At 34.6% G+C, this 24,098-nt stretch overlaps 1 protein-coding gene across 1 annotated transcript in view; it reads right to left on the reverse strand.

Annotated features, from left to right (window-relative positions):
- Positions 1 to 24,098, reverse strand: part of STPG2 (sperm tail PG-rich repeat containing 2) — a 452,805-nt gene that overhangs the window by 240,696 nt on the left and 188,011 nt on the right. Inside the window, exon 10 of the mRNA XM_063107464.1 lies at positions 19,006 to 19,098. Within this exon, the coding sequence (XP_062963534.1) occupies positions 19,006 to 19,098 (93 nt within the window). The remainder of the gene's footprint in view (positions 1 to 19,005; positions 19,099 to 24,098) is intronic.

Genomic DNA, 24,098 nt, shown 5'->3' on the forward strand with positions numbered 1-24,098 from the left:
AAGGACTGTGGCAGCTATGCACATTAACTTCCTCACTTGGTGTGTGTGTTAACTATTTTCATCTTTCCCCTTTTCCTTATTTTTATTTTCTTAAAGTCTTATAAGAAATTAAAAATGAAGAGTGGCATCAGCAAGATACCAGAAAAGAACTTTCCAGTGCTATCCTCTCACAGAAACATCTACTTAAATAACTATCCATAAGTAAAAATACCTTAACAAGAGCTGAGATATCAAGATGAGAGATTATAGCACCTGGATGTAGTACAGAAATAAGAAAAGAAGAATTGAAGAGGATAGAAAGGACAGTTTCACATTACCTGTATCATCCCTCCAGCAGCACAGGGTGGAAAGAGATACCCTTGGCATGGAGAGGAAAGAAAGTGAAGTGAGCACCTAACTTGGCCATAAATTCATCACCAGACAAGCACCTACATCCTTAGGCTTCAGGCCAGGCCCAATGCCAAGCCTGCCCCAGCAGCCACAGGCCCCAGTGTGCTGCATGTACAACTATCCATCTATGCTCTCAGCTGTTCATCCTGCTCCCTTCTCCAGCAATCACTGCCACCACCACCAATGCTCAGCATGGATGCCACCAGCTCAACCTCATCCAGATTCAGGTGTTCCTATGTTTTGTCAGACAGGAGGAAAGAACTTAGTGAACACAGCCCCACACACCCAGTGGTGGGAACTACTCACAGAGATTACCCAACTGCATTGACCCAGGGAGGGTCATGTATATAGCCACTGGAAAGAGGTGAGTGAGGAGAGTCCCTTGAGGGAAATTTACACTGCTCCTGAAGTCATGCAACCTGGGAGGTGTGAACTACTTGTGCAGCCCACGTGACTGCCTTGATCAGGAAGGGACATGAGCAGAGCATCTGATGAGTGCAGAAAACTCTGGATATCCAAATAGAGTACACAAAAAGATAACTAGCCACCACCAAACCATCCCCTAAGTGAGAAAAGAAAAGACCCAGGAGGAGCCTGTGCTTGCAGGAAAGAGGGGAGAGAAACTTCACCCAGGATCACCCATTTAAGCTGATGAAGCTTGGTATACCCCATTGCATCTATCAAGGTATAGGGACAACGAGATTGTCCAAAGTTACACACCTCAACCAAGGAGTGACAGGGCACCCAGCTGCTTCTCCCAGGAACCTGACATCTTGCCCACATCCTCAATAAACCAACACAGCATCACTCATTTCAGCAAGGAACCACTGAGTGCTCCAGTCCATAGGCCATAGAGGCACTTCAGACAACTCTGACATTGAATACAGCCAAACTAGCCACTGGGAGACTACACTACTGAGTCTACATGAAACCAAAACTAAAGCAACCCATCTGATGGTCAATATAAAACACATCTACTGAAGAGAGTCTCTCTCCTCAAAAGCCACTCTAGAGTAACAGAATAAGCAACAGCTCCACCAGATGACCACACATAAATGTAGGGATACTAGAAATATGAAAAAAACAAGAAAATAAGACACCACCAATGAATACGAAAACTCTCAAATATCAGACGCCAAACAGTAGAAAATCCTTCAAATGTCTGAAAAGGAATTCTGAGCAACAAACTTGTAAAGTCAATGAGCTACACAAAGACTCAGTTAGATGACACAACAAAATGAGATAAACAAACCAGGATATGAAGGAGGAAATTTACAAACAGATAGATACCTTAAAAGAGAATATAGCAGAACTCCTGAAACTGAAGGACACATCCATGAAATAAAAATTACAACAAAGAGCTTAACCAGCAGGCTAGAGCAAGTGGAAGAAAGAATTTCTGATCTTGAAGACTGTCTCTTCAAAATACCCTAAGCAGTCAGAAAAAAAAGAAAAAAAAAAGAAAATCTATGAGATCTACCAAACAACCTTAAGCACACAAACATCTGAATCATGGAAGTCCCAGAAGGGGAGGAGAAAGGAAAAGTCATTGAAAACCTATTCAATGAAATAATAGCAGAAAACCTCCCAGGGATTGGGAGAGATACAGACTTCCAGATCCAAGACAATCAAAGATCCCCAAACAGATTCAATCCCAAAAGGTCCTCTACAAGACACATTATAGTCATAGTGTCAAAAGTAAAGGCAAAGAGAGAATCCTAAATTCATCAAGAGAAACACCTCAAATTACCTGTAAGGGAGTCCCCATTACACTAAAAGCAGACTTAGCAGAAACCCCAAACAGATGAAATACAAAAAGATCTTCACCTAGGCACATTACAATTAAATTCTCAAAAGTCAAAAACAAAGAGAGAATTTTGAAAACAGCAAGAAAAAGAAAAAAATTCATCACATACAAGTGTCCTTCTATTAGACTGTCAATCGATTTCTCAACAGAAACGTTGCAGGCCATAAGAGAATGGGATACATATTCAGAGTGCTAAAAGAAAAACTCCTCAGACCAAGAATACTATACCCAACAAGACTATCCTTCAGGAACAAAGGAGAAATACTGTATATCCCAGACAAACATAAACTATAAGAGTTCACCACCACAAGACCAGCCCTACAAGAAATCCTCAAGGGAGTTCTACATCTGGAATCCATAAATGATACTCATCACCATGAATACAGAAGAATGAACAAAACCCACTGGTACAGCACATATGCAAACAGGAAAGAGAAAGAAACTATACCTTACCACCTCAAAAAATCAACATACACAAACAACAAAAAGGAAAGAAAGTAACAAAATATATTTAAAACAACCACACAAAAATCAACAAAGTGCCAGGAGTAAGACAATATCTTTCAACAACTCTAAATGTAAATGGGTTAAATTATCCATTCAAAAGACATAGACTGGCTGAATGGATTTATAAACTACACTCAACTATATACTGCCTATAAGAAACTCACCTCACCCATAAAGACTCACACAGACTAATAGTGAAGGGATAGGAAAAGATATACCACACAAATGGAAACTAAAAAGAAGCAGGAGTAGCTACTCTTACATCAGATAAAATAGACTTTAAACCAAAAACCTTAAAGAGAGACAAAGAAGGCCATTATGTAATGCTATGCAAGAGGACATAACAATCAAAAACAGATACACACCTAACATCAGAGCATCCATATATATAAAGCAAAGCAAAAACTATTAGACCTAAAGAGAGAGACAGACCCCAATACAATAATAGTTGGGGAGCTCAAAACCAGTCTCTCAACACTGGAAAAACCATTCAGGCAACAAATCAAAAGAGAAACACCAGATTTAAACCACACTTTAGACCAATTGGATATGGCAGATATCTTCAGAATATTTCATCCAACAACTTCAGAATATACATTCTTCTCATCAGCAAATGAAACATTCTCCAAGCCAGACCACATGTTAGGCGGCAAACCAAGCCTTGACAAATTTTTTTAAAATTGAAATCACTTCAAGAATCTTTTCAGACCACAATGGATTAAAACCAGAAATCGAGGAAGCCACCACCACCAAGCAGAAGGGAGAAGCACACATGGAGTTCTAGGCATGAGCCAAGGGCAGCCCCCACCATGCAACAGAAGGCAGGAATGCCCACAGGGTCCTAAGCAACAGCCTTGGGCACCTCTACCACCTGGAAAAAGGCAAGAGCATGTGTGAGATCCTAGGCAGGAGCCCTGGGCAGCCCCCACCACCTGTCAGAAGGAAGGACCATGCTGAAAACACTACTTACATGTGGGTGGTTCACCACAGCCATTGCCACAGACATGGCTGCCACAAAAGCAGATCACCATCACAGTAGCAGCCACAGTCACCATGCAGATGGCCTGCCAGCCACTCGATTGCATTGACACAAGGAGAGTAACCAGCGGAGACTGGAAAAAGAAGAGGAAGTCTCTACTTTCAAAGCCCACTCCAGAGTAATAGCAGTAGCACCTGCTCTACGAGATGACAAGACATAGAAATGACAAGTATAGAAATACTAGAAATACAAAAATCCAAAAAATATACTCCACCACCAAAAGAATACAGCAACTCTCAGATACAAGATCTTATAGAGCAGGAAATTCTTGAAATTATTGAAAAGGAATTCCAAGCAAAAATTATAAGGAAACTCAATGAGATACAAGAAGACACAGACAACATAATGAAATGGGAAAAAAAATCTAAGATATGATGGAGGAAATTTACAAAGAGATTAATACCATAAAAAAGAATTTAGAAGAACTTATAGAACCATAAGTTACATTCAACAAAATAAAAAACACAACCATGAGCTTAAGCAGAAGGCTAGAACAAACAGAACAAAACAATTCTGATCATGAAAATAATCTTTTTGAAATAACCCAGGTGCACAAAAAAAGGGAAAAAATAATTTTTTTAAAATGAAGAAAATTTAAGAGAGCTAACAGACAGCCTTAAGCACATGAACATTTAAGTCATGGGTGCTCCAGAAGGGGAGGAGAAAGGACAAGGCATTGAAAAACTATTCAATGAAATAATAACGGAAAAGTTACCAGGTATACAGAGAGACATGGACCTTCAGATCCAGGAGGCTCAAAGATCCCCAAACAGATTTGATCCAAAAAGCTTCTCTCCAATACACATTATAGTCAAACTGGCAAAGCTCAAAGACAAAGAGACAATCCTAAAAGCAGTAAGAAAAGAGCAATAAGTTGCCTATAAGGGAATCCCTATCAGACTTAAAGCAGACTTCTCAACAGAAACTCTACAGGCCAGTAGAAAATGAGGTGATATATTCAACATATTAAAAGAAAAAAAACTGCCAGTCAAAAATACTACACCCAGCAAGGCTATCCTTCAGAAATGAGGCAGAAATAGTGTATTTCCCAGACTAGACAAAAAATGCAGGAGTTCACCACCACATGACCAGCCCTGCAAGAAATCCATAAGGGAGTACTGCATCTGAATTGGAAAAACCATAGTTACTACCACTAATACATAAGAAAGAGCAAAATCCGCTGATAAAACAAAAATACAAATAAGAAAGAGAAACAAACTAAATCCTACCACCTCAAAAAAAAAAAAATCAAAGACAAACGATAAAAGAAGAATGAAAGAACAAAAGATATTTAAAACATCCAAACAAAAATCTATAAAATGCCAGGACTAAGACAATACCTTTCAATAACACCCCTAAACATAAATGGAATAAACTCCTCACTCAAAAGACATAGACTGACTGATTGGATTAAAAGGATCAGGGAAATGCAAATCAAAAGCACACTGAGATATCATCTCAGTCCAGTTAGACTAGCCATTATCAAAAAGACAGAGAATAACAAATGCTGATGAGGATGTGGAGAAAGTAAAGAGGATGTGAGTCCCACCTCTTACACTTGGTGGGAGTGTAAATTAGTTCAACCTTTATGGAAAATGGTATGGAGGTCCCTCAGATAACTACAGACAGAACTGCCATAAGATCCAGCAATTCCACTGCTTGGTATATACCCAAAGGAATGGAAACCATCATGTCGAAGGGATACCTGCACCCCCATGTTTACTGCAGCTCTATTTACAATAGCTAAGAGTTGAAACCAACCTAAATGGCCATCAACAGATGACTGGATAAGGAAAATGTGGTATATATACATAATGGAATACTACTTGGCAATAAAAAGGAATGAAATTATACCATTCACAGTAATGTGGATAAACTTGGAGAAAATTATGTTAAGTGAAATAAGCCAGGCAGAGAATGAGAAATACTGCATATCCTCTTTCATAACTGGGACAGAGAGGGGAGAGGGGAGAGAGAGGGAGAGAGGGAGGGGGAGAGAGAGAGAGAGAGAGAGAGAGAAGAGAGAAGAGAGAGAGAAAGGAAGAAAGAAAGAGAAAAAGAGAGAGAGAAAGGAAGGGATGGAGGGAACCAACAACAATTATAATAGTACATTGAACTTTCAAAAAGAGAGAAGAGAACTATGGTTGCTAGAGTTGGGAAAGGTTAGTTAGACAGAACTGTGGTTACTAGAGTTGGGAATAGGTTAATGAGAAATTGTTTATGGGTCCCAAAGAATGATTACATATTGTAATGATGAATATACTAATTATCCTGATTTGGTCATCACATATTGCACACAGGTTTTGATATTCAACTCCGTACTCCACAAATATGTATAATCAATTATGTTTCAATTAAAAATACGTAAAAATAAAAATAAAACCATGTCGGGCTTTAAAAACTAACACCACCTTAAGTGACATTACAAGCGGCGCTATTATGGGCCCACAAGGGCATATCAACGTGGCAGGCTAAGATGCACCGGGAGGAAGTAGGGTGGGAGTGTCTGTGGGAACCTTGCCTTAGCCCTTAATTGGCCGCACTTGTGAACACTGCGTGATTGCAATAGATAGGCATTGAGACAGGACCCTTAAGCTGATTGGAGGATGTAAAAAACCTGCCTTCCCCATTTACCTTTAAAAACAAGTGCTTGTGTGCTAATAAACGGAACTGCTCGACAGAACCCCCACTGCGTCTGAGTGTCCTTTAACTGGGCTGGTTGGAGCCGGTGGGGTGCTCACCTCTCTTCACGGCCCTCTTCACCCATCTCCTTCCAAAGGGGACAAGAGGGAAAGAGGAATCCAGGCCCGTTTGCTCGCCCACCAAAAGGAACGAAGCTAGGGCTGTTCGGGTCGGCTGGCGGCAGACCCAACAAAATCAAAGCTGGTGAACTTAAAAAAATTGTAGAATGCAAATATTATCAAAACAAATATTAACAGATCTACTGGGAGAAATAGACAGCAATACAATTAATAGCAGAAGGCTTCATGCCCCCACTCTCATCAACAGATAGATGATATAGTTAGAAAAAACAATAAGAAAACATTGAACTTGAACTAAACTTTAGAGAAAATGGTCCTAACAGACATATACAGAACATTCCATCCAGCAGCAGCAGAATACATATTTGTCTCAAGCACATATGGATCATTCTCTAAGATAGATGTTAGGCCACAGAACAAGTCTTAACAACAGATATATGAAAAGGTACCCAACATCACTAATCATCAGGGGAGTGCAAATCAAAGCCATAATGAGATATCACCTGACAGCTATTAGGATGGCTATTATCAAAAAACAAGAGATAATATTGGTGAGGATATGGAGGAAAGGGAACGCTTGCACACTTTTGATGGGGAAATAAATTGATACAGCCATTATGAAAACCAGTATTGTGGTTCCTCAAAAACTAAAAATAGAACTACCATATAAGCCAGCAATCTTACTTCTAAGTATATATCCAAAGGAAATAAAATCAGTATGTCAAAGAGATATCTGCAATCTCATGTTCATTGCAGTATTATTCACAATAGCCAAGATATAAAAACAATTTAAGTGCTCACCAATGGACGAATGGATAAAGAAAATGTGAAATGTATATACACAGTGGAATATATTTAGCCTTAAAAAAAAAAGAAGGAAATACTGTTATTTGCGATGACACAAATGAACCTGTAGGACTTTATGCTAAGGGAAATAAGCTAGACGCAGAAAGACAAATACTGCATGATCTCACTTACACACAGAATCTAAACAAGTTAAACTCATAGAAGCAGAGAGAGAATGGTGGTCAAGGACTGAAACACAAGGAAGAAATAAATAAATGTTGGACAAAGGGTACAAAGTTTCTGTTAGAAGGTACAAGTTCTGGGGATCTATTGTACAGCATGATGACTATTGTTAATGATGTATCATATACTTAAAAATTGCTAAGATAGTAGATAGTAAATGTGCTCACCACAAGTATGTGAGGTGATAAATATGTAAATTAGCTTAATTTCATCATTTCAAAATGTATAGATACATCAAAACATCATGTTGTACACCATAACTATATACAATCTGTATTTACCAATTATACCTTAATAAAGTTGACAAAAAAAAGAAAGAAAAGAAAAAAGAAATTAATAAAGTACGATTTAGTATTTGGGTAACAGAACATTTAGATGATCTATGACTAAATTTTCCCAGAGATGAAGAAAACGACTGTTGAAAACTTGTGTCTCCTCATTTTGGAGAGAGTGAGAATGCTTTTGTTGTACAAAGAAAGGTTGTTCCTCATTGGACAAAAACAGAGTGGGTGGGAAAACTATGTAGAAGTTCAAATATGCATAGAAAGATGCATATGTATGCTTACTAGCCAAAGGGGTGAAATACATTAGATTTTAAACTACAGACTCAGCTCCAAGCCTGGGAATCTGCAAACCATACTTCTGCTTTGCCACATAGCTCCATGTTGGACCCTGCCAACAAGGTGCTAGAGAGAATATGAAAGGTTTGTGGAAAGAGATGGAACTTCCCCCTTTCATCTGCTTCTTAATTCCAGAAGCAGCAGTTCCTTCCCATAGTTACAATTACTCTGAATCCATTTGTAATTTTTCCCACATGCTTCTGCTTTATTTTTTTCCTGTGTCATGTATCCCCTCAAACTTTATAACATGAATATTTCTTCTTCTCATTATTTTTTTTCTCTATACTCCTCCTCACGTCTCTGGCTTTTTTCTTTTCCCTTCTTTTCTCTACCAATGTCATTATATTTTTCTACCAATGTCATTTGAACTATATGAAACTGTTAGTTTTCCGCATTTGTTCTCTTTGTACTTGTATTGGTATACCAATATAATGTTACTCGGTGATAACATCTTAAACATATGTGATGGGAAAAAAATGCCTTTTATTCTACACTGGCTGTAATAACACAATAGAACTTTTGTATGCTCCTAAATCTCCCAACAGAAGGGCCATTAGTACAGACTTTGGTATATAATGATGAGCAGATGCTCAACATTTTAATGTTCTGAATTGGCCAAAAGACGACTGTGTTAACCATGTCAGTAACATTAGATTTCTACACATGAAACCAGCATTGACGATGACAGCTTTCTTTACCAGTGGAGGTAATTTTGAAAAGAGATATGAATTCCTAAATGTTTAAATATATTGTAGCAAGGTTTACTCCTCATGAATATGTTCATCTTAAGTCAGATAATCAGACATTTGAAGTCAATTTCTAAATGTCATGCTTCCTTAGTCATGAACTTGTTATAAGGAGATTTTAAAGGTATTAATAACGCATTATACCATATGTAGAGGTACAGATGTAGTAATGTTGGCATCTAGGACCTTAAATGATGGAGTTAAGGGTCTTGACTAATCATCTCCATGTCATTTTTACCATATTGTAACTCTTTTAATTCCCACATATTCTACGAATCTCAGAGATTATATAGAATCATTTTGCTGTTGTTCATTTTAAATGAATATGGTACCTTCAAAATTAGGACTGAGTTTATTCCCAAAACACATGAAATGCAAAAATTTTTTATCAATTAAAGAGTAAAGATAAAATCACCTCTTCATAAATCTATTTATTTACTTCTGAGATTTATGTAGGGCAAATAAAATAACTAAAACTGCAGTTTTAGACCACTAAACTAGAACTTCAGAACTGCATTCTCCTCACAATCTGCAAGTACTGACAGGACATAGCACCCAGTCAGAAATTAAGTTGTTAGAATTTGGTTTATCACAGTGCATCTTGCTCAGCAGTTGCCTTCTCTATTCCTTTTCTGCCTTGATAAATATAGCAACCAGCAGCACTCATTCTTGCTGTTTGCTTATCAAACTTATTTTCTGAACTAAAAAAGTTAGACAATTAAATGAAAAATGTAAACAGATTTAAAAATATAATGGAAATACAGGGAGTATGTAAGTACACTGTGACCAATTCACTCTTTAGTGTGTCAGAAATCATTTACCTAAATCCTCTACTTGTACTGATGGGCCTGCAGTAAGAAAATTTATTACAATGTGTTCTCCTTCACCAATGATTAGGTGTATGACAAGACACCAAAAACTAACCAACGAACAAAGCAAACTCTAAAATCTATGCAAAAGTCTAAGAATTTTTTATAAATATTCCAGTGAGAAATTACAAGGAAAGAAAGAGGTGAGGACAACACAATATAGTTTTTAGTCAGAATAACTTTGGTTCTTATGGAATAGTTCAGCTGAAATCCATTTCTAATACATTTTTACTAAATTCAGGATCCCAGTGATCTATGTCCCAGGCCCAGGGGATCTTTATTTTGAGTTCCTAAGACACTATTTTACCTGCTGACTTGTGACCCCTCTTCAAAGGTCTAAATTCTGAATCCCAGCTCCATAACGTCCGTCCAGCTTTCAAGTTTTAATAATTCTAACCCATTCCTAGGGATAGCAAATATAACAAATGCCCAAATATAACATTATAGCATTTCTATCTGCACCAATATGGGGGAAGAAGGGTATTACTCTAACATCCTCCCAGACTTTCAACGTTCCCCCATGATGTGGGAGACTATGAAACAGACCTCAACTCCCCTGCTCTTCTACCCTTCTCTGTCCTTCTCTATCCTTTCAATCTAGGACTTTCTCTTTCAGTGTAGCAGGAGACTTCTCTTATCTTACAATTTCCCTATTCTCTTTTTTATAGTAATCTTCTTGAATCTCTGCCATCACCTTGAAAAGAACATGCTCCAACATTCCACTGGACCCAAGAGACATCCCAGTCAAATGGCAGCATGAAGTACAGTTCATGCAGCCTGATGTAAGCTTCTCTAACTAGCAGCAAACTTGTGTGTCAATAATAAACACTTTTTGTTGTATGCTATTAAGGTTTTGAGTTTGCTTATTATTCAGCAATAACTTATTAAAACAAGGTACAATGCTAGCTAGCCTCTGGTTTGAGAATATTTAAAGGAAAGCTTTTGGAACTTAGAAAACCCTTTTCACTCTTTTTATAAAGCCCCATTATAACGTCTTGGACCCCCACAACTATTGTCTCTGAGATGAGTTTCACGAAATTTTCCGAGGTCAAAAGGGAATATTTATTCTATCCATCCCATTGCATTTCTGACATAGCAATCCTAATCCTCTGCAAGACAGAAAAGCCTCTGGTTGAAGACAGTGAATTTCACTCACAAGCAAGTATGAAAAAGAAAAAGACATGACCATAGTTCAATTTATGTTCTTCATTAATATTATAGAATGATGAAAAGAGCGCATAGGCAAGAGACTGACTTAGTTTTGAGCCATAATCCTACTATTTACAATTTTTATAGCTAACTTACTTATAGCCTGCTATGGGTAACACAGTGAAGTGTTGTAAGCAATAGTACCCTTAATTCTTACCAGGATCCTATCAGGCAGGTCCCATTATCCCTAATTAACAGTTGAGGAAACTGAAATTTACATGAGTTGCCTAAACTCTTGTAGCTAGAAAGTAGAGCTGAGATTAGAAGAGCATTTCTCTTATTCCAAAGCTTTTATCTTAAACTTTGTTTTGTTTTCTTTTGTTTTTTGTTGTTGCTTTTTTGTTTTTTGGAGGGCTGGCCAGTACAGGGACCTTGGTGTTATCAGCACCACATTCTAACTAACTGAGCTAACCAGCTAGCCCCTAGTTAACTTTAACCTAGTCAGGGATGATATTCAAAATATTTAACAACCCAAATTAACATAAATTAATATATAAATCAAAATTTATTTTTAAAATTTCCTTTCATTCTGAACTCTATGTTTTGTAACTGTTTATCAAGTGATAAGAATGTAGTACAAATTGTTCACCAAATAATTCTAATAAATTTCAAGACATTTGTTAATTTTTAGAAAATGTTGCAATAATTTTTTGTGATGTGATATGTTTTAATACCAGTTGTCAACTACCCAAATGATGGCCATTTTGAGCCATGAATTGACCTAAGAAAGTATATCAAACTCTTCCCATGGCTTTCACTAAATTGATAGTCATTACTTAACTTTTAGTCTCATAATAACTAGAGGAAAGTTATTAACTTCAAAAATATTCTCTATCAGTTTATGACAAACAACAGCAATTGCATTTTTTAAAAAGTTCTGTCCCTTATAATAATGTCCAAGCAAGGATACATTCACATATCTTTTGTGTTAAATCACAAAAAATATTTATAATACTGTCATATTTATTTTATTCAAGCCTAATTTTTCAAGCCAGAGAAAAATGCCACTAAAATACCTTTAAGAGTAGCCTCTTTTGCTGAACTGCCTCAGTTTGAATTCTGACTCTGCCACTTAATCTTTAAACTCTGTGCTTCAGTCTCTTCATTTTGAAAAATGACCATTTATAGTACTCAGATGAGTTAATATGTATTTGGAATGGTGCCTGCCATAGAATGCACTATATAAGCATTAGCTCTTATTTTTACAATAAAATTAATTTGACCTGTCTATGACAGGTGTTTGTGATTATAAATAATGTATCTCATTAAATGAAGGTGAAATTGTTAACATATTCTCAGGGGTGATTCCCCTAACATACATTCAAAACCAAAAGGTTCAAAACAGGCAATCTTCCTTTCAATCCTCTGGTGGATAAGAAAGATAGATTTATTTGCATTTTACACTTAACCTGCATAGGTTGACCATTAGTTTTAATGCATTAATGAATCATCTTTAAGACTACCTACTCTGAGGGAGTGTTAGGTTTTGTTTCATTCCCAAGAGGCCTCTGAGGCTATAAAAATTAAAACTCAAGCTCATCTGGTTGAGCAAATACCCTTTGGGTGAAAATTAGCTTCAGTGCTCTACTTGCCACTCAGGGTCCTTCCTTAATTTAGCCTTTATCTTGTTTACTTTACTATCTAACTCTTGAAAGCATTCATTAATACCTTTGGCTTCTATTTTATCTAGAATTTTTACTTTTTTCAGAGAGTGGGTCAGTCCATGTACCAGTATATCATAATGGTATTCTAAAATGCATATTAAATCATTCGAGCACTATTTTTGCTTTTATTTTAAAATATCTTCATTTTATAAATAAAAATCAAATCATATATGAGTCTAAAATAAACAATAAAATTGTCCTCTTGGTTCCATTGTGAAATATTTCCTTCTAACAGTAGTTGGATATTTAAGGGTTTTGTTGTTGTAGGGTGTTTTTTGTGGTTTTTTTTGGGGGGGTGGGTTTTTTTTTTTTTTACCATTATAAGTCTAGTATAAAGACTACTACTAATTTGTCAATTTTTGACAATATCTATTGTCAAACTCTCTATTATGAAATGAGAAATTTACTACATATGCTACCTCCTAACCTCTTGATTTTATTATTATTATTAGGGTTTCTAATATTTATATTGTCTTATATTATAAAATCAGTGATTTGAACAGGTTGATTTAAAATCAACCAATATTAAGACAGAATTTAGATTATCATTGTTATTCCCTATGGAACAAGTAGTGTGGCCAAACACACAGAGAAGTAAATGAAACTTTATATCACCAAATCCTTGACTCTTGAAGACTATTTCAATACTCTTCAATATTTACCACAAACCAAAGTGCCTTCATTAATTTGTTCTAATTTTTCTTTACTTCATCCAGGAAATGCTCAGTTTCTTCTCTTCCCCATGTTTACATCACCCTTCTGTTTCCCTTTTTTCTATTTTGTTAGAGCAACTCCACATATGGAAATGTAGAGGTACTAAACTTTCTGAGCACTCGCACGTCAGAAAATTATTTTCCTGATTGATTCAATTGAAATTTGGGTAGAGAAAAAATTCTATATCAAAAATACTTCCTCTGAGAAATTTGTGAAAATACTTCTCCATCACCTCCTAGCTTTGAAATACTGCTAATGCTCCTAAGCAAATGTCTGATATCAATTGTATTTCTGCTCCTCTGTAGGTGACCCAGTTAATTTTCTCTGTAGAAGCTTCAAGGATATTTTCTTTATTTATGGTCTTCTGAAAATTCAAAAGAATGTGAAAAAAAACATAGGTCCTTTTAAACACAACGTCTTTGGCATTTTGTTGAGCCTTTCAAATTAAAAACTTATGTCTTTATTCAGTTTGGGATAATTTTCTATTTTTTACATCAAATACTCCTGACTATTATTTTCGCATTCTGCTTCTAGAATGCCTAATAAACAGACATTTCGCTTGTGTCTATCCTTTATTTTTATAAATTCCAATCTTTTTATCTTTTTAGATTCAATGAATGATTACGTTGTAGTTTTTTTTAAAGAAGAAAATATTTCATTGGGACCTTGTAAAAGGAAGGACCATGTAGGCTTAGTCTTTTATATGAAACCAGAAGATGGAGTGGTGGGGGTTATATTTTTAAGTGAAAATACAACTTGGAAAATTAAAATATTATAGCATCCTCCAAGATTTCAGCATATCTGTATATATTCACATATACCCATATATATCGTGTGTGTATATATATAAAACATATAAAATATCTAGGAGGTAAATTTTCTAATATTTTTATTTGACATGAAAATTATAAAATTAATTTCATTATTTCACACATTTGACAGATTATTTCAACTTTGTTTTGAGATTAATATTTTGGATTTTTCATTATATACATATTATACACCCTTTTGCTTGAAGGTATTATCAGTTGCAGAAGGAATTAAAATACCAAGGTTTTCTTTTTTTTTTTAATTTTTATTTTTTTTAAATTTTATTTTGTCGATATACATTGTAGCTGATTATTGCTCCCCTTCACCAAAACCTCCCTCCCTTTTCCCTCACCCCTCCCCCCCAACAATGTCCTTTCTGTTTGCTTCTCGTATCAACTTCAAATAATTGTGGTTGTTATATCTTCTTCCCCCGCCCCGGTTTGTGTGTGTGTGTGTGTGTATGTGTGTGTGAATTTATATATTAATTTTTAGCTCCCTCCAATAAGTGAGAACATGTGGTATTTCTCATTCTGTGCCTGACTTGTTTCACTTAATATAATTCTCTCAAGGTCCATCCATGTTGTTGCAAATGGCAGTATTTCATTCGTTTTTATAGCTGAGTAGTATTCCATTGTGTAGATGTACCACATTTTCTGTATCCACTCATCTGATGATGGGCATTTGGGCTGGTTCCAAATCTTGGCTATTGTAAAGAGTGCTGCGATGAACATTGGGGAACAGGTATACCTTCGACTTGATGATTTCCATTCCTCTGGGTATATTCCCAACAGTGGGATAGCTGGGTCGTATGGTAGATCTATTTGCAATTGTTTAAGGAACCTCCATACCATTTTCCATAGAGGTTGCACCATTTTGCAGTCCCACCAACAATGTATGAGAGTTCCTTTTTCTCCGCAGCCTCGCCAGCATTTATCGTTTATAGTCTTTTGGATTTTAGCCATCCTAACTGGGGTTAGATGGTATCTCAATGTGGTTTTGATTTGCATTTCCCGGATGCTGAGTGATGTTGAGCATTTTTTCATATGTCTGTTGGCCATTTGGATATCTTCCTTAGAGAAATGCCTACTTAGCTCTTTTGCCCATTTTTTAATTGGGTTGCTTGTTTTCTTCTTGTAAAGTTCTTTGAGTTCCTTATATATTCTGGATATTAATCCTTTGTCAGATGTATATTTTGCAAATATTTTCTCCCACTCTGTTGGTTGTCTTTTAACTCTGTGAATTGTTTCTTTTGCTGTGAAGAAGCTTTTTAGTTTGATATAATCCCATTTGTTTATTTTTCCTTTGGTTGCCCGTGCTTTTGGGGTCGTATTCATGAAGTCTGTGCCCAGTCCTATTTCCTGAAGTGTTTCTCCTATGTTTTCTTTAAGAAGTTTTATTGTCTCAGGGTGTATATTTAAATCCTTAATCCATTTTGAGTTGATTTTAGTATACGGAGAGAGGTATGGATCTAGTTTCATTCTCCTGCATATCGATATCCAGTTATCCCAGCACCACTTGCTGAAGAGGCAGTCCCTTCCCCAGTGAATAGGCTTGGTGCCTTTCTCAAAGATCAGATGGCAGTAAGAGTGTGGGTTGATTTCTGGATTCTCTATTCTATTCCATTGGTCAGTGTGTCTGTTTTTATGCCAGTACCATACTGTTTTGGTTATTATAGCTTTGTAGTATAGCTTAAAGTCAGGTAGTGTTATGCCTCCAGCTTTATTTTTTTTGCTGAGCATTGCTTTGGCTATTCGTGGTCTTTTATTGTTCCATATAAATGAATACTTTTTTCCATTTCTGAGAAAAATGTCTTTGGAATTTTTATGGGGATTGCATTGAATTTGTATATCACTTTGGGTAGTATGGACATTTTCACTATGTTGATTCTTCCAATCCAAGAGCATGGAATATCTTTCCATCTTCTTGTATCCTCTCTAATTTCTCTCAGCAGTGGTTTGTAGTTCTCATTATAGAGATTTTTCACATCCTTGGTTAACTCAATTCCTAAGTATTTTATTTTTTTGGTGGCTATTGTAAATGGGCAGGCTTTCTTGATTTCTCTTTCTGCATGTACACTATCGGAGAAAAGAAATGCTACTGATTTTTGTGTGTTGATTTTGTATCCTGCTACTGTGCTGAAATCATTTATCAATTCCAACAGTTTTTTTGTAGAGGTTTTAGGCTGTTCGATATATAGGATCATGTCATCTGCAAACAGGGACAGTTTGACTTCATCTTTTCCAATCTGGATGCCCTTTATTTCCTTCTCTTCTCTGATTGCTCTGACTAGTACTTCCAACACTATGTTGAATAGGAGTGGTGAGAGTGGGCATCCTTGTCTAGTTCCTGTTCTTAAAGGAAAAGCTTTCAGCTTTTCCCCATTCAGGATGATATTGGCAGTGGGTTTGGCATATATGGCTTTAATTATGTTGAGATACTTTCCCTCTATACCTAACTTATAGAGGGTCTTTGTCATGAATGAGTGCTGAACTTTATCAAATGCTTTTTCAGCATCTATAGAGATGATCATATGGTCCTTGTGTTTGAGTTTATTAATATGGTGTATCACATTTATTGATTTGCATATGTTGAACCAACCTTGCATCCCTGGGATGAATCCCACTTGATCGTGATGAATAATTTTTCGTATGTGTTGCTGTATTCTATTTGCTAGTATTTTAGTGAGGATTTTTGCATCTATATTCATCAAGGATATCGGCCTGTAGTTTTCTTTTTTGGTTATATCTTTACCTGGTTTTGGTATCAGGATGATGTTTGCTTCATAGAATGAGTTTGGGAGATTTGCGTCCATTTCAATCTTTTGGAATAGTTTGTAAAGAATCAGTGTCAATTCCTCTTTGAATGTTTGGTAAAATTCTACTGTAAATCCACCAAGGTTTTCTATGTGACTAAACTTTTTAGGTTCCTGGGTAAACAGAGTCCCACACAATACATTTAGTTGCAAGTGTTTCATGCCAAAAAAGACAACACTAAAAATGAGTTTTCGGATCCAAAGTGAGACAAAGATAAAAGAGAAAAATGTAAATTAGGTAAAAGCAATTGGTGGAACAACTCCTCTTCCTTTAGGGCAGATTGTTCTTCATGACAAACATAAACTATAACATATACATATGCATTCCTATTGTTGCCTTCAGAGATTTCCACTGTTTTTTCCTAGTGCCTGTAATATTATGATAGAAATAACTTTAAATCCATTCTAAATATGCCTAAGCTTAAAAGCTTTATATTACTAACAAATTACTTACAACATACTTCACAGTAGATCCAGAAGTGTGTACAACAATGACTCACTTGAGAAATATAATGCAATCCTAAAATTTCTCAAGATGAAGAAATGATCTATCAAAATAGCACATTTAATCAACAATTACTGAGAATCTACTACATATCATGAACACTACTAGATGACTTTAAACTGCCTTTTGAATTTACAGCTACAAAAAATTCTCATAGAACCTGATGCCAATTTTGACCCTATCTCAGATTCCATCAATTAATTCCTCTTAAAAAGAATTAAGTTCATTTCTGAATGGCTCTCACCAAATTAATCTAATTTCTATGATTTCCTAGACATTACCAGTAATATTAACTAGCACTGTATTTGTCCTTTCCTTAAATTAGTTCATCCTGATCTTGTACCAGTTATTTCACCAATGAAGATATTATAAATCAACTCTTAGCATTGTTTCATATGGCAGAATTTTATTTCAGCAAGCAATGCTCTGCTTTGGTTGATGAGCTATGTTTTAAAAACCTGGTTGATGATCCTGTTTGGGTAATTTTTATTAATAACATATTGTAAAATATATTCTAAAAGATGGTCCAATTTCTACAAAAATTTATTTTAACATCTTGTACACACATTGTGACATTTGTCTTAATCTGGGCTGCTGTAACAAAATACCATAAACTGGGTAGCTTATAACCAACAGAAATTTATTTCTCACAGCTCTGGAGGCTGAGAAGTCCAAGATCACAACATGAGCAGATTCAGTGTCAGGTGAGGGTCTGCTTCCTCATAGACAGACAGTACCTTCTCCCTGTGTCCTCACATGGTGGAAGAAGCAAATGAGCTTCCTTGGGCCTATTTTATAAGGGCTTTGCCCTCATAACATAATCATCTCCCAGAATGTCCCATTTCCTAATACCATCACCTTGGGGGTTAGGATTTTAACATATGAATTTTGGAGCAACACAAACATTCAGACCCTAGCAATATTATCAATGAGTGTTACTTTTTAACTGTAAATTTTACTTTGATCTTTTTGTAAATGCAATCTTAATGAATTATCCAACTATTCATTTTTAAATTTAACCTGCTTATTTATTTTCAATTTATTCAATATTAGCTACTTATAAAAAATGGAAGGTCAGTTAGAAAAATTCATATCAACACAGTTTAAAATACAAGTTAACAGGAATGGGAAAAATCACTGAGAAGTCTTAGATTTCAAGATGAACTCAAATTGAAAAAAAAAAAATTTACTCTATAAGTAAACTGAGTTGAACCTAAACTAAACTTTCCACTCCATGCACAACATAATGAGTTCAGCTTTCATATATGTCCTAAGAATGAAGGCCCTCTGACCCCACGAGAGAAGTTGCATGTAATATTCTCTCATAGAGCAATGCTGGACTTCCCCCTAGCTTTAAGAATTTTGTTGAACTTTAAAACTATGGAAGTATCAGGCTAGCCAAAGAAGTTTCAGCAGACTACCAGGTATTTCCTCTCTTAGGTCCTAATATAATGTTTATGTTATGCTGTCTCTTCCATGATACCTACACTACAAATAGGTTTGATTTTAAAAGTCTTCTTACCATATCTGGTACTTCAGTAGTTCTTCCTTTTCTTGACAAGAAAGCAGCATATTTTTTAGTCAAGTTAGGTAATTCATCAAAAATTCCACCGACCTGTGAATTCCAGAAAGCATGTTAAAAGAAGGAGTTAAAAAGGTAAATAATTTGTTTTTATCAATACAAGTGGCACTATAAATAATTAGTTTGCAATGCATCAATCTTGCTGTCATTAAAAAGAGATAAACTTATATTCACAAAATTTTTTCAATTTAATAGAATTTAGAACTAAAAAGCTTTAAGTCAATGAGATACTAAAATGAAAAAAAAGAGCTGTTATATGAACCTCTAGGTAAGTATGATGGATTTGCACACATTATTTAAACATATTAGTGGTGAGTTATTAGCTGTACTCTGTCAAATTCAGACATCAATTCTTGTTCTATTTCATGACCAGCAGGTTGTGATCTCAATAATATATGAGTATAAGGTATTTAGCCAATTATATACTATTATCTGTTAAGACTTTATTATTAACAAATGAAATAAAAAATATATTAGCAATAATTACTTAATTATGTGGCAATTCTAAATTAATATACTTTCTAAGCCAAATGATTCACACTCTCTTAAATATTATATACATTGTAAATGTAAATTAATAGGCCAGAGGAGTGTGGTAATCTAAAAATAATTTTATCAGCAGTTAATTGATCTTTGTGATATTATACTCTCTCTCATTTATAATACAATTTATTTATTTATATTTATTTCATAATTTAAACTGTATAAACAGCAGCAACATTCTTTGTACATACAAAAAGAATAAGGATTTATCTTCCCATTTTTACACATTTCACTGTTTTTATTTCAGAATTTAATGTTCATATTTAATATTTCAGAATTTGACACATAGTAGAGAATAGTTAGATATCTCTCTTTCTTTGTTCGTTTTTTTTGTAACATTAATTACTAAAAATCTATCCCCCATATATACTGTATCTGTGAAACTATCTGACTCTGTACCCTGAATGTGGAAGTTGGCAATTATACACTCATTTTTTAAATATTTATTATTCCTACCTAGTCAGTTAAAAGAAAATAGGTAGATTCTATCACTTTTAAAAACAGAACAATCATAGTCACATCTTTTAAAAATGTGCAATCCTTCAAATATAGAACATCTGAGACAGCATTATTATTTCGTGTTATTTTTAAATTTTTTGAAGCTGAAAAAATGTATTTTTTATAATAATTTGATTATTGTCATGTATATGATACTAGAAATTACGACAGAAGGAAGATCCAAAAATTCTACAATTTTTACTGTTTGGGGGCAGAAGTTACCAAGCTTTAATGAAATTACAAAGAAATGAATTACTCATTGGATGACTTTGGCTTTAGAGGCAATGAATGGTTTGCAAAGGACCACATTTCTACCATGAATAATTAAAAATAAATTTAGATAAGATATAACAAATCCTAATTTAAAGGCCTCTTAGAGTTGCAGAAGTAACAGAGACCAGAGGGCTAAGATTCTGAAAAGGGTAGAACCTCTGAGGGGTGAGTTATCAATCTGCTTTCTCCCTGGAGGCATTTGCTGATAACAGGCAACAGAATGAAAAAATCTGGGTTTAGGCCTGACAGAGAACTGCTCTAAGGAACTGAGAAACTAGTTTATTGTTATCTTTTGGGGCCAAAATGACAAAATTGCAAATTTGAGGAGTCTCAAAACACATGGTCTGTTTTCACATCAAGATATTTCCGAGGGGTGAAAGCTAAAAATCTAAGCCAAAAAACTGAAACATAGAGGTATCAAAGATTAAAGTTCAGAATCTGCCAAAAAGATGGGCCCTGAATGCATCAGTCTCATGATGATATACCAAGAGGAACACACTTTAGAAAATGAAACAACCAGCATAAACTAAGCTCAGCAAAAATGTAATTAGGACAGTTCATAACTGAATTAAAGTGATCTCCTCTCACTTCTATATGCCTTGCAAAGGAAAGTATAAAACCTCTCTAGTAGAAAATAATACCATTTGGGATCTCTGTAATGTTTTATACATGATATCTGGCTTTATATTAAAAATTATAGGACATACCAAAAGACAGAGCACATAATCAAAAATCGAGGAGAAAAAAAAAAAAAAAAGGAAAATAACAGACCAATAAGTGATCCAGATATTGGAGTTAGCAGACAAGGACTTTAAAATAACTGTGACTAATGTGTTCAAATAAAAGAGGGGAAAATAGAAAAGGAATAGTTGAAAACTTTCTCCTATGAAGTGAATTATTTAAGAAAGAATTATACAGGTTTAGAACTGAAAAATAGAATAACTGAAATTAAGAACTCAATAGATTAATTTAATAGAAATTGAAACACAGTTGAAAAAACAATTAGTGAATTGAAAGATAACTCAGAGAAAATATCTAAACTAAAGCACAAAGAAAAAAAAGAGGTATAAAAAAGAAATGGTTGGGACATGGTGAATAGAACTAACATGTCTTTATTAGAGCCCCAGAAAGAAAGCAGGAAAAGACATGATAAAAGAAATATATGAAGAGATAATAGATAAGGATTCTTTAAAACTGATGAAAAACATCAACCAGAGAATCAAAGGCTCTGCAAATGTCAGGTAAATGTATTAAAAAGAAATCAACACTGTAGACACATCAAAGACAAAAATCAAAGATTAAAAAAGACGATTTTTTTTCAAAAAAGAAATAATAATCCTGACAACTTACTTCTCAATGAAAATCACAGAAGGTCTAAAATAATGGAATAACATCATTAAAGTGCTGAAAGTAACTACCAACCTCAAAATCGAGAGAAGTTTTCTCTCTTATCCACAGGGGATACATTCCAAGACCCCTATCGTACTTCTGAAATCATGGATAATATCAAACCCTATATATATATACTATAATATATGCACAAATTTCTTTTTCCTTCTTCACAATTTCAGGGTTAGAAGATTCTTTCTTACTGGAGACCTTAGTAATCTCAGCATATGATTTTTTTTTCTTATTAAGTCAAGAACTTTAATCTATTCACTTAAAGAAAGCACTTTACGGTTTCTCTTTGCCTTATCCGAATTGCCACCATCATTGCTCTTACACTTTGGGGCCATTATGAAGTAAAATAAGGGTTACTTGAACACAAGCACTGTGCTACTACAACAGTCAATCTGACCACAAAGAGGGCTAATGAGTGACTAATGGGCAGATATTGTATACAGCATGGATACAATAGACAAAGAGATGATTCACATCCTGGGTGGGAAGAAGTGTGGTAGCATGAAATTTTATCATGCTACTCAGAAAGGCATGCAGTTTAAAATTTATAAATTGTTTGTTCCCGGAATTTTCCATTTAATATTTTGAACCACAGTTGGCTGCAGGTAACTGAAACCACAGAAGGCAAAACAGGAAATAAGTAGGAACTATTTATACCTGGAAGAAATCATTTGAAAACAACAAAACAAAGATATTTTCAGATAAACAAAAATACAATAATTCATCAGTAGCAACCTAGTCCAGAGAAACTCTAAAGGAAGATTTTTAGAAAGAAGAAAAATTATTTCAGATGGGAACAGAAATGCAAAATGAATATATGAACAATGGCACAAAACAATAACATTCAAAGAGCTTAAAATATGTAGCTTTGAAATGTATGGTAATAAACAAAAATAAAAGATAGCAAAATGGATTAAAATGTCCTAAGTCAGCATTATTTAGGAAGTGGTAAAAAGTATTCTTTTTTATTGGACTGTAATAAGTTAAGGATGCCATCACAATTTTGATGTCAAACACTAAAAGAATAGTAAGGCAATGCATAACAAAAAATGCAATAAAGGTAGATAAAATAGGATAAAATAAAATATTTGATTAATCTGAAAAAGAAAGTGAGAAAAAAATGGTAAAACAAGTGGGCCAATAAAATATATAAAATAATAAAATATTTATACACATAAATATATCAATAATCAAATTAAATAGAAATGAATTAATACTACAATTAAACACAAAGTTTATCAGACTGGATTTTTAAAAATAAGAATATTTAGGGTCTATATTCAGTCTTGATTTTAAAGTTTGTCATGTTTTCTGTAAACTACCAGAGTCCAAGTTATACCTATAGGTAGTTTTTAATTGTTAACAAGAATAGCAAAACTTATTGACTCCTTACTGTGTGCCAGAAGCTATTCAAAGTATTTCACATGTTGATTCATTTAGTATTCACAATAATACTTTGAGGTATGTACTATTATGATCTCCATTTTACCACAGCACGAAGAGTTTAAATAACTTGCACAAGGTCAGTGGCAGAGCAAGAAAATATATTCAAGCACTCTGACTCCAGAAACCATGCCCGCAATTACTGTGCTATACTTCTCAATAGCTGCAGTAAGGAATAAAGACTATTTATAATGAGGGTTTGTTTTTTTTTTTTCACTTCTTACACCTTACAATTTTAGTAATTCTTTTTATCTAAATGGCAGGGTCCTATGAATAATGAACTGTTAATGCATCTTAAACAAATACAGAAGGAATGTTCTAAAAACTACTAACATTCATGAGGCATTTAAAATATACTTATATCAGCACTTAAAATGGTTAAGATAGTAAATTTAGTATTAAATGTTTTTACCACAATTAAAAATACATATACTTAGACTGAATGAACTATAAAAGTTAAAGAAAAGATACATATCAAAGGTTGATGACAGGAGGGAGCTCAAAATGAGTCTAGAAATCCAGAAAATCTAGCAATCTAAATTTTAACAAATGAAGACTTTTCGAGTACATAAGCATGTTAAACTTGTTCTTATTTTAACATCTCAATAACAAACCGGTGAATTTAATGAAAAATAACTTAAATTGACAGAAACTAGAGAACTGTTCTGAAGAGGCTGTCAGATGCACCACTGGGGTCTGTGAAAGATAACAAAAGGAAAATGTCTATAAATTAATGGTATATGGATGTCAAGAACTATGATGGATCTGAGATTTTACCATACTTCAAGTTACCAAGTTAACCTGCCACAGTTTCACAGATGCTGGCAGAAGGCACAAGACTCCTGAGTCAGAGACAAAGGACATTATTACTCATG

The sequence above is a fragment of the Cynocephalus volans genome, chromosome 9 (assembly GCF_027409185.1).
Source record: "Cynocephalus volans isolate mCynVol1 chromosome 9, mCynVol1.pri, whole genome shotgun sequence".
NCBI lineage: Eukaryota > Metazoa > Chordata > Mammalia > Dermoptera > Cynocephalidae > Cynocephalus > Cynocephalus volans.